General features: G+C 47.8%; 1 protein-coding gene across 1 annotated transcript in view; it reads left to right on the plus strand.

Moving 5' to 3' along the window:
* Positions 1 to 12577, plus strand: part of LOC137533790 (uncharacterized) — a 63240-nt gene that overhangs the window by 1740 nt on the left and 48923 nt on the right. The window contains exon 2 of the mRNA XM_068255037.1: positions 4261 to 4369. Coding sequence (XP_068111138.1) covers positions 4268 to 4369 — 102 coding nt within the window. The 5' untranslated portion in view covers positions 4261 to 4267. The remainder of the gene's footprint in view (positions 1 to 4260; positions 4370 to 12577) is intronic.

The following is a 12577-nucleotide window of genomic DNA, read 5'->3' on the forward strand; positions in this document are numbered from 1 at the left end:
CGGGTAGATAGTGTGTTATCAATCGAGCCACTGATGGCTCGATTGATAATTTCCGACATGTCCGATCACCGTGCGGATCGATTCCCTGCTAGATACCCGCGGGCGGACAATAGCGGAAATCGAGTGGAAGATAAGGAAGCGCCCGTGGGGACGAGTGGGAATCGATCCGGGCAGCCGCAGGGACGATCGGGGACGCGGTGGGAGTCGATCCGGTGGCTAATCGAGCCACCGGATCGCTCCGTGTATTCCCAGCATTAGGGAGACTTGCTTAAGGTCTCCTACTGAATAGGTGCTGGCTTACTGAACAGGCAGAGTTTAGATCTGAACCCAGGTGTCCTGTGTCAGAGGCAGAGCCCTTAACCAATACCCTAGCCAGCCAGCCACACTTCAACTAATGCAAACATGCCTTAACTCAAAACTTAAAACAAATTTACCTGCTATGTTCTTGAGACTGGAAATGGCAATTTCACACTTGGGTTTCTAGCTGCGTCTGCAGCATTTTCTGGAGGTAAGCCACTGCATTGTCACAGCAACCTGGCCTTCCACTGTCAGGCCCAGTGCACACCAAAAACCTCTAGCAGGTCCGCAAAACGTTAGAGGTTTTTGAAGCAGATTTTCAGAGCGATTCTAGGCATGTTTAGAGAGGTTTTCTAAACATGCCTAGCGTTTTTTAGAGCGTTTTTGTGTAGCAGATTTTATATTTTGTTACAGTAAAAGCTGTTACTGAACAGCTTCTGTAACAAAAACGCCTGGAAAACTGCTCTGATCTAGCGTTTTTCTGAGCAGTTTTCCACTTTCCTATACTCTACATTGACGCAGAAACGCATCTGCAAACCGCAAAAATGCGGCAGAAGACACATTTGCAGTTTGCTAAAAACCTCAAACCGCTGGTGTGCACCATCCCATTGAGATACATTAGCCAAGCATTTTCACAGGCGGCAGCGGTTTTGAAAACGCTACCAAAAACGCTTGCTGTGCACCAGGACTCACTTGTATGAATGGGCATGGTGCTCATCCCACTCTCCCCTTTACTTCCTCTGCTGATCAGTGTGTGTATTGGTGTTGCAGTGCAGCAGCGGGGAATGCTCTGCTGATCAGTGTGTGTATTGGTGTTGCAGTGCAGCAGTGGGGAATGCTCTGCTGATCAGTGTGTATTGGTGTTGCAGTGCAGCAGTGGGGGGATGTTCTGCTGATCAGTGTGTGTATTGATTGTTACAGTGCAGCAGTGGGGAATGCTCTGCTGATCAGTGTGTGTATTGGTGTTACAGTGCAGCAGTGGGGAATGCTCTGCTGATCAGTGTGTGTATTGGTGTTGCAGTGCAGCAGTGGGGAATGCTCTGCTGATCAGTGTGTGTATTGGTGTTGCAGTGCAGCAGCGGGGAATGCTCTGCTGATCAGTGTGTGTATTGGTGTTGCAGTACAGCAGTGGGGAATGCTCTGCTGATCAGTGTGTATTGGTGTTGCAGTGCAGCAGTGGGGAATGCTCTGCTGATCAGTGTGTGTATTGGTGTTGCAGTGCAGCAGTGGGGAATGCTCTGCTGATCAGTGTGTGTATTGGTGTTGCAGTGCAGCAGTGGGGAATGCTCTGCTGATGAGTGTGTATATTGGTGTTGCAGTGCAGCAGTGGGGAATGCTCTGCTGATCAGTGTGTGTATTGGTGTTGCAGTGCAGTAGTGGGGAATGCTCTGCTGATCAGTGTGTGTATTGGTGTTGCAGTGCAGCAGCGGGGAATGCTCTGCTGATCAGTGTGTGTATTGGTGTTGCAGTGCAGCAGTGGGGAATGCTCTGCTGATCAGTGTGTATTGGTGTTGCAGTGCAGCAGTGGGGGGATGTTCTGCTGATCAGTGTGTGTATTGATTGTTACAGTGCAGCAGTGGGGAATGCTCTGCTGATCAGTGTGTGTATTGGTGTTACAGTGCAGCAGTGGGGAATGCTCTGCTGATCAGTGTGTGTATTGGTGTTGCAGTGCAGCAGTGGGGAATGCTCTGCTGATCAGTGTGTGTATTGGTGTTGCAGTGCAGCAGCGGGGAATGCTCTGCTGATCAGTGTGTGTATTGGTGTTGCAGTACAGCAGTGGGGAATGCTCTGCTGATCAGTGTGTATTGGTGTTGCAGTGCAGCAGTGGGGAATGCTCTGCTGATCAGTGTGTGTATTGGTGTTGCAGTGCAGCAGTGGGGAATGCTCTGCTGATCAGTGTGTGTATTGGTGTTGCAGTGCAGCAGTGGGGAATGCTCTGCTGATGAGTGTGTATATTGGTGTTGCAGTGCAGCAGTGGGGAATGCTCTGCTGATCAGTGTGTGTATTGGTGTTGCAGTGCAGTAGTGGGGAATGCTCTGCTGATCAGTGTGTGTATTGGTGTTGCAGTGCAGCAGCGGGGAATGCTCTGCTGATCACTGTGTGTATTGGTGTTGCAGTGCAGCAGTGGGGAATGCTCTGCTGATCAGTGTGTGTATTGGTGTTGCAGTGCAGCAGTGGGGAATGCTCTGCTGATCAGTGTGTGTATTGGTGTTGCAGTGCAGCAGCGCAGGATGCTCTGCTGATCAGTGTGTGTATTGGTGTTGCGGTGCAGCAGTGGGGAATGCTCTGCTGATCAGTGTGTGCATTGGTGTTGCAGTGCAGCAGTGGGGAATGCTCTGCTGATCAGTGTGTGTATTAGTGTTGCAGTGCAGCAGTGGGGAATGCTCTGCTGATCAGTGTGTGTATTGGTGTTACAGTGCAGCAGTGGGGGATGTTCTGCCGATCAGTGTGTGTATTAGTGTTACAGTGCAGCAGTGGGGGATGTTCTGCCCATCAATGTGTGTATTGGTGTTATAGTGCAGCAGCGGGGAAAGCTCTGCTGATCAGTGTGTATTGGTGTTGCAGTGCAGCAGCGTGGAATGCTCTGCTGATCAGTGTGTGTATTGGTGTTACAGTGCAGCAGCGGGGAATGCTCTGCTGATCAGTGTGTGTATTGGTGTTGCAGTGCAGCAGCGGGGAATGCTCTGCTGATCAGTGTGTGTATTGGTGTTGCAGTGCAGCAGCGGGGAATGCTCTGCTGATCACGGTGTGTATTGGTGTTGCAGTGCAGCAGTGGGGAATGCTCTGCTGATCAGTGGGTGTATTGGTGTTGCAGTGCAGCAGTGGGGAATGCTCTGCTGATCAGTGTGTGTATTGGCGTTGCAGTGCAGCAGTGGGGAATGCTCTGCTGATCAGTGTGTGTATTGGTGTTGCAGTGCAGCAGCGGGGAATGCTCTGCTGATCAGTGTGTGTATTGGTGTTGCAGTGCAGCAGCGGGGAATGCTCTGCTGATCAGTGTGTGAATTGGTGTTGCAGTGCAGCAGTGGGGAATGCTCTGCCGATCAGTGTGTGTATTGGTGTTGCAGTGCAGCAGCGGGGAATACTCTGCCGATCAGTGTGTGTATTGGTGTTGCAGTGCAGCAGTGGGGGATGTTCTGCCCATCAATGTGTGTATTGGTGTTATAGTGCAGCAGCGGGGAAAGCTCTGCTGATCAGTGTGTATTGGTGTTGCAGTGCAGCAGCGTGGAATGCTCTGCTGATCAGTGTGTGTATTGGTGTTACAGTGCAGCAGCGGGGAATGCTCTGCTGATCAGTGTGTGTATTGGTGTTGCAGTGCAGCAGCGGGGAATGCTCTGCTGATCAGTGTGTGTATTGGTGTTGCAGTGCAGCAGCGGGGAATGCTCTGCTTATCACTGTGTGTATTGGTGTTGCAGTGCAGCAGTGGGGAATGCTCTGCTGATCAGTGTGTGTATTGGTGTTGCAGTGCAGCAGTGGGGAATGCTCTGCTGATCAGTGTGTGTATTGGTGTTGCAGTGCAGCAGTGGGGAATGCTCTGCTGATCAGTGTGTGTATTGGTGTTGCAGTGCAGCAGTGGGGAATGCTCTGCTGATCAGTGTGTGTATTGGTGTTGCAGTGCAGCAGCGGGGAATGCTCTGCTGATCAGTGTGTGAATTGTTGTTGCAGTGCAGCAGTGGGGAATGCTCTGCTGATCAGTGTGTGTATTGGTGTTGCAGTGCAGCAGCGGGGAATGCTCTGCTGATCAGTGTGTGAATTGGTGTTGCAGTGCAGCAGCGGGGAATGCTCTGCTGATCAGTGTGTGAATTGGTGTTGCAGTGCAGCAGCGGGGAATGCTCTGCTGATCAGTGTGTGTATCTGTGTTGCAGTGCAGCAGCGGGGAATGCTCTGCTGATCAGTGTGTGAATTGGTGTTGCAGTGCAGCAGCGGGGAATGCTCTGCTGATCAGTGTGTGTATCTGTGTTGCAGTGCAGCAATGGATGACGCCCTGGAGCTCAGAAAGTTGCGGAAAAAGTTACGGCAGATTGAGACGTTGGAGCACTTGCATCGGGATCTGACCCCCTGCGAGAAAGCAAAGGTGATGTTTTAACTTATTAATATATTTTCATATAGCAGATATTGACTATGTAACCACTTAACTCAAACTGGACGCATATGCGTCCTGCTTGAGCAGCAGTAAAGCAATCTGTACAGCCTTGGTCACAAACCATCAGCTGAGGGTTCGTGTACCAATCCCTGCTGGGCAAGAGCAGTCGGAAGTGTTAGTATGTGGCTTAAGAACTTACATCCTGGATTTTGTGCGCTGGCTTGCGGGCTGCAAGTTCACCCACTGAACTAAAATTATTGGTTCGGTACAAACTGGCCGGTTTCAGTCATAGAAATGTAAATAAAATGTTCCCATTTTGCTGAGTTAATTTCTAAATGAGGTAATTTGTAAAAAGAGAAAATAGGTTTTATTGAAGGCACATTAGATTGATTATACACAGATCTGAATATGTCGTACATCACATACATATAGGATCACAGAAATTTGTTACAATGGAGGGTATCCTAAAAATAAACATCCCGGATATAGTACAGGCAATGTGCAGACATATAAACTGAGAGACATCACAATTTGACAATAGGCCATTCATTGGAGCTTTAAGCCAAAAGGCATACTAGATATAGATGTAAGAACATGAAAGTTGAAACCAGCAGAAGGGTCAATAGGGATCCATGGTAGACACTAGTCATTGATTCAGCGGGTTTCCCACCCTTTTCGTTAGTGATACAAATATCCAAAAGGGTTATATCAGAAAAATAGAAACAACTCATACACCTCTATTTCCATCTGTCCCAGGTTAGAGGTTTTTTTTGTGGATGCTCCTCTGTGAGTTTGGCAAGCTATTGTCTACTCCAGGCTTTCTCAACCAGGGATCCTTGAGTACTCTGCAGGGGTTCCATGGCATTTCCCCTCATCCTGGGGGAAGAAAAATAGAGCACACTATAATAGGGGGTACTGTAAAAATAAGCCCTAAATTGGTGGTCAGAATAATAAGCACGTTAATAAAAGGCACTTGGATAAGGAGACAGTATAATTAGTGGCAGTTGAATAGGGGGTAGTGAAATAAGTCTCACCTACTTTTAAAGAGACTCTGTAACAAACAAAAATTGGGGGGTACTCACCTCGGAAGGGGGAAGCCTCAGGGTCATAATGAGGCTTCCCCCATCCCTCTAGCAGCAGGCAATCCAGCGCTAGCTCCCCTGAACCGTCCCCCAAATCCTGGCTCGATAAGCCTGACAAGGCTTGATATATTTACCTTCCCGGCTCCAGCGGGGCACTGTTACGGCTCTCCGCCTTGGAGATAGGCGGAAATAGCCGATCTGTGTCGGGTCCGCTCTACTATGAAGGTGCAGGAGACTTGCGCCTGCGCAGTAAAGCGAGCTGACAGCGATTGGCTATTTCCGCCTATCTCTGAGGTGGAGAGCCGATACTGCGCTGTAGCCGGGAAGGTAAATATTTACATCGCCCCTGTTCGGAGGGGCACAGCGAGACCGCCGTGGGACACAGGAGGACGGGGGAAGCCTCAATAGGATCTGGAAGCTTCCCCCACGAAACGTATATCCTACTGGTCAGAGTTTACTGTTATGTCATACTGAAAGATGAATCATCCTTTGTGTTTTATGAGTATATTTCTGTTGTATTTCCTTGCTGTGAATCCTGTTCATGAATGATTCATTGTCACCCTTGTTTATGGTCTGTTATGATTTTATGTTTTTTTTATACCAAATTCAATAAAAATGTTATTGATAAGAAATAGTAGCTTGGCATAGGCGGAACCTGGAAGGACTGGCACCTTGCCGTTAGGGGAGGGCTTGCATGGTACATGACAAAGTACAAACACTGGTTCGCACGACAGCCGAGGGCTCCGTGCTCTCTCACTATCCGGGGCCCCCAAACCACCATGCGATACCGAGAGGGAAGTGCGGGTGGGCCCTGGACCTCACACCACCAGGGAATTCACCCCCACTGCCTCTGAACTGAATGCTAACTGCAACACACACAATTGCTCACTCCCAGCTAAAGCAATTTTCTACTTTTATTTGGTCAGCAGGCGCCAGTCAGCCAATCAGGTGTACTGTTATTGCATAAATTAGGTAGCATTCAGGTGGGAGGCTTCGATAAGACGTAATCGTAGATTACATTGCTAGCAGGGACGCCCCGTGCAGGCAGGTCTCCCACGCGGTACCCTCCCTAACCACTCACCTGTCAACTGCATTCTGAAAGCTGCAAAAAAGAAATTTAAAATCACAAACACTGGTTCGCACGACAGCCGGGGGCACCGGGGTCTCTCACTGGCCGGGGCCCCCAAACCACCATGCGATACCTAGAGGGAAGTGCGGATGGGCCCTGGACATGATAAAGTACTGGTAATCTGAAGTGGAATCGCACCCCACCTTAAAGATGCAGGTGCTGGACTGTAGGATATCAAAGTCAACAAGTTACATAGCTCCACACACCAGAATAGCTTCAAAAGCAGTGCAGTTTATTCCATGACATGTACAATCATCCACCCACCAACAATTGTTTCAGGGCAACGGCGGGCCCCTTTGTCAAGGCACACAGTAGAATGGTTTCCCTGGCTGGTCCTGCCACCACACTGGTGTCCCTGACTGAACCTGCCACTGCACTGGATTCCCTAGCCGGCCGTGCCACCACACTGGTTTCCCTAGCCAGTCCTGCCACCACACTAGTTTCCTTGTCTGGTCCTGCCACCACACTGGTTTCCCTAGTTCGTCCTGCCACCACACTGGTTTCCCTAGCCAGTCCTGCCACCACACTGGTTTCCCTAGCCAGTCCTGCCACCACACTGGTTTCCCTAGCCAGTCCTGCCACTACACTGGTTTCCCTAGCCAGTCCTGCCACTACACTGGTTTCCCTAGCCAGTCCTGCCACTACACTGGTTTCCCTAGCCAGTCCTGCCACTACACTGGTTTCCCTAGCCAGTCCTGCCACTACACTGGTTTTTCTAGCCAGTCCTGTCACTACACTGGTTTCCCTAGCCAGTCCTGCCACTACACTGGTTTCCCTAGCCAGTCCTGCCACTACACTGGTTTCCCTAGTTCGTCCTGCCACCACACTGGTTTCCCTAGCCAGTCCTGCCACCACACTGGTTTCCCTAGCCAGTCCTGCCACCACACTGGTTTCCCTAGCCAGTCCTGCCACTACACTGGTTTCCCTAGCCAGTCCTGCCACTACACTGGTTTCCCTAGCCAGTCCTGCCACTACACTGGTTTCCCTAGCCAGTCCTGCCACTACACTGGTTTCCCTAGCCAGTCCTGCCACTACACTGGTTTCCCTAGCCAGTTCTGCCACTACACTGGTTTTTCTAGCCAGTCCTGTCACTACACTGGTTTCCCTAGCCAGTCCTGCCACTACACTGGTTTCCCTAGCCAGTCCTGCCACTACACTGGTTTCCCTAGCCAGTCCTGCCACTACACTGGTTTCCCTAGCCAGTCCTGCCACTACACTGGTTTCCCTAGCCAGTCCTGCCACTACACTGGTTTCCCTAGCCAGTCCTGCCACTACACTGGTTTCCCTAGCTAGCTCTGCCACCACACTAGTTTCCCTAGCTAGCTCTGCCACCACACTAGTTTCCATAGCTAGTTCTGCCACTACACTAGTTTCCCATACTAGTTCTTCTACCACACTAGTTTCCCTAGCTCGTCCTGCCACCCCACTGGTTTCCCTAACCATTCATGCCACTACACTGGTTTCCCTAGCCAGTCCTACCGCCACACTAGTTTTCCTAGCTCGTCCTGCCACCACACTAGTTTCCCTAACCAGTCCTGCCACCACACTGATTTCCCTAGCCAGTTCTGCCACCACACTAGTTTCCCTAACCAGTCCTGCCACTACACTGGTTTCCATGGCTGGTCCTGCCACCACACTGGTTGCTATATTTGGTCCCACCGCTGGTTCTCATACCAAACTGCCTCCCCTGCCACATTCAGAGTGTGTATATGGAGTATGTGTGAGAGATTGGTGTAGCTATGTTTCCTCTTTCCAGCTGTCAGGTCAGTAGTTTTCATCTGGTCTGCCACGGTATCCTTCGCTACCCATCGGGATGCCTCCATGGTATCATTTAACCACATTATGGGCTCTGCTTTGTTGAGGATCATAACCCACGAAGAGACTGAATGACAGCAACACAGCAGCAGAAGACATGGATGTTGGGCAGCAGCCCAAGTTTGGAGACCAGAGTGCTGTAACAAGGAAATAAACCCGTACCTGCCTCCCCAACCTTTTGCTCATTCTGCGAGTGGCGAGGGTCCAGCAGTATCAGAAGACACAAGATTTGACTATGACATTTTGGGGCCAGGAGATCTTTGTTTCTTAGTATACAGGGAGTGCAGAATTAATAGGCAAGTTGTATTTTTGAGGAATAATTTTATTATTGAACAACAACCATGTTCTCAATGAACCCAAAAAACTCATTAATATCAAAGCTGAATATTTTTGAAAGTAGTTTTTAGTTTGTTTTTAGTTTTAGCTATTTTAGGGGGATATCTGTGTGTGCAGGTGACTATTACTGGGAATAATTATTAGGCAACTTAACAAAAAACAAATATATACCCATTTCAATTATTTATTTTTACCAGTGAAACCAATATACTATTTTAACATTCACAAATATGCATTTCTGACATTCAAAAACAAAACCAAAACAAATCAGTGACCAATATAGCCACCTTTCTTTGCAAGGACACTCAAAGCCTGCCATCCATGGATTCTGTCAGTGTTTTGATCTGTTCACCATCAACATTGCGTGCAGCAGCAACCACAGCCTCCCAGACACTGTTCAGAGAGGTGTACTGTTTTCCCTCCTTGTAAATCTCACATTTTATGATGGACCACAGGTTCTTCTCAATGGGGTTCAGATCTGGTGAACAAGGAGGCCATGTCATTAGTTTCTCTTCTTTTATACCCTTTCTTGCCAGCCACGCTGTGGAGTACTTGGACGCGTGTGATAGAGCATTGTCCTGCATGAAAATCATGTTTTTCTTGAAGGATGCAGACTTCTTCCTGTACCACTGCTTGAAGAAGGTGTCTTCCAGAAACTGGCAGTAGGACTGGGAGTTGAGCTTGACTCCATCCTCAACCCGAAAAGGCCTCACAAGCTCATCTTTGATGATACCAGCCCAAACCAGTACTCCACCTGCTTGCTGGCGTCTGAGTCGGACTGGAGCTCCCTGTCCTTTACCAATCCAGCCACGGGCGCATCCATCTGGCCCATCAAGACTCACTCTCATTTCATCAGTCCATAAAACCTTAGAAATTCAGTCTTGAGATATTTCTTGGCCCAGTCTTGACGTTTCAGCTTGTGTGTCTTGTTCAGTGGTGGTCATCTTTCAGCCTTTCTTACCTTGGCCATGTCTCTGAGTATTGCACACCTTGTGCTTTTGGGCACTCCAGTGATGTTGCAGCTCTGAAATATGGCCAAACTGGTGGCAAGTGGCATCTTGGCAGCTGCACGCTTGACTGTTCTCAGTTCATGGGCAGTTATTTTGCACCTTGGTTTTTCCACACGCTTCTTGCGACCCTGTTGACTATTTTGAATGAAACGCTTGATTGTTCGATGATCACGCTTCAGAAGCTTTGCAATTTTAAGAGTGCTGCATCCCTCTGCAAGATATCTCACTATTTTTGACTTTTCTGAGCCTGCAAAGTCCTTCTTTTGACCCATTTTGCCTAATAATTATGGAATAGGAAGTTGGAAGTTGCCTAATAATTATGCACACCTGATATAGGGTGTAGATGTCATTAGACCACACCCCTTCTCATTACAGAGATGCACATCACCTAAAATGCTTATTTGGTAATAGGCTTTCGAGCCTATACAGCTTGGAGTAAGACAACATGCATAAAGAGGATGATGTGGTCAAAATACTCATTTGCCTAATAATTCTGCACTCCCTGTATATGACATGTGACATCCCTCTAACTGTATCTATTCCATAATCACAAGTGAAATAATTCTGCTCAGTTTCTTGTTGCTTATGTCAATAAAGCTGTCTAACATACATGGTGAATTAAGGAGTTAATACGACTGTTTAACCCCTTTCTGAACGGCTATCCTTAAAGGACCAATCCAGTTAAAAAAGTAAGCAGTTCAGATCTGACAGAGCCGACAGGTTTTGGACTAATCCATCTCCTCGTGGGGGATTCTCTGGGTTTTCTTTGTTTTCACAAGCATTTCCTGATTGGCAGTTGCTAAATCTAACGGCCAAAATAGTGTGCAAGTTGAGTAGGAAGGCTGGCTGGTATCTTACTGTTTTGGCAGTTAAACTGCCGTTCAGGAAATGCTTCTGAAAACCATGAGACTCTCCCATGAGGAAATGGACTAGTCCAAAACCTGTTGGTTCTGTCAGTTTTTAACTGCCTACTTTTTTCACTGGAGTGGTCCTTTAAAGAGAAACCATAACCATGAACTTTATCAGTAGCTGATACCCGCTTTTACATGAGAAATCTATTTATTTTTACAAATGGATCCTCAGGTGGGTCTGTATGGCTGATATTGTGGTGAAACCCCTCCCATAGGAAACTGTGAGGACCATGGTCCTGGCAGTTTCCGGTCTGTGAACCTGGTTGCATTGTGGGAAATAACTGTTTACAGCTGTTTCCAACTGCCAAAAAAGCAAGCAGCAGCTACTTCACCTGCCAGCAGTAAAAATGTCACCATGTGATATATGTCAGAATGTAATTCAGGGAGAGGAAAGCATTTACAATGGGCAAACACTGACTAAATCAGTTATACATAATTATTGTAAAAATGAAGCACTTTTTTATTACATTATTTTCACTTTAACTTGCTAACTACCCAATAAAACCGATCCCCCTCTACCTGCTATCCAATCAACGCCCTCCTTTATTGACACATAACCTTAAAATGGTTCCGAGATAAACTTTTACACATTGCATAATTGTGTTCCTTTCATATAGTTTATAGGACGTTCCTCAAGCCAAATACTTTTTTTTGTTTTAATACTCTAATTCCCTATAAACTAAACAAGCTTCGCCTACAGATTTTCAAAGAGCCTTGGCACTCAGTCCCAGGTCTAAATAAGACTAGGGAAAGGCAGTCCTCAATGATTTGGAATCAAGATTTGGGTATTTAATCTGGGGGCTTTTTAGCTCCTCAGGAAAGGACCACACACAAATCCTTGGGCCCCAAGAAAAACTAAAGTACATAACTTATTTACCACAGAGCGAAAAAGTTTGAAAGTAGGACCTCAACAGGATTCCAAAAATGCAAAAATACTTTATTGTGGACCTATTCACAGTAATCAACAAACAATTAAAATCACTTAAAAAATGAGGATCCCAGGGTGCCTCAGTCCCCCCTCCACACATACAGCCGCATTCCACATTCAGACCACACTCAATTACACTAGTTAGAATGCTGCAGCAATTCTAGATATATGGGTATTGCAACTAATAATTATATGTGGATGTCTCCTTTAGATCACAGCTGATAGCTTTGACGTGGGCTTTGACCTCATAATAGAGGTGAAAGAATGTACCAAAAATTGCACAATATTGGATAGTTCACCCCTTGAGTGCACTCAAAAATTATATGGCCAATACAAAAAGAAACAAAAGTTCCCTGTTAGAAAAGGCACAAATTGGATGCACTTCCAGTCCTTAATCGTGACATTCTCCTCCACACGAAAGGCATATCTTGAAGTATCTTTTATATTAGAAGCAAAACTTAAACCACGGCTTACTTGTGTTCCTGGTGAATCTGCATGCTGAATGTCACTTACACCTCCGGACGTCCGCAGGTCCCCAACACTCTGCGGTCCACGGTGGCTGTGCACTGATTTCACCTGGTTTGCCGTTCCCATATATCACGCTGTTGCGCCTCCTGAAGCTGGCGTGGTCTGGCAGTAGCGGTGAGCGCGATCTACCCGCTTCCTACTCGGAATTGTAGCATCACAGCGGGGATCGAGCGCTCCTGTGTTCCTGGTAGTGAACGAGGCCGGCCTCCTGGGACTCCTCCCACTTACATGTTTCACCAATCAACTTGGCTTCCTCAGAGTGACGTCACTCTGAGGAAGCCAAGTTGATTGGTGAAACATGTAAGTGGGAGGAGTCCCAGGAGGCCGGCCTCGTTCACTACCAGGAACACAGGAGCGCTCGATCCCCGCTGTGATGCTACAATTCCGAGTAGGAAGCGGGTAGATCGCGCTCACCGCTACTGCCAGACCACGCCAGCTTCAGGAGGCGCAACAGCGTGAT

This window comes from Hyperolius riggenbachi, chromosome 10, assembly GCF_040937935.1.
Source record: "Hyperolius riggenbachi isolate aHypRig1 chromosome 10, aHypRig1.pri, whole genome shotgun sequence".
Taxonomy (NCBI): domain Eukaryota; kingdom Metazoa; phylum Chordata; class Amphibia; order Anura; family Hyperoliidae; genus Hyperolius; species Hyperolius riggenbachi.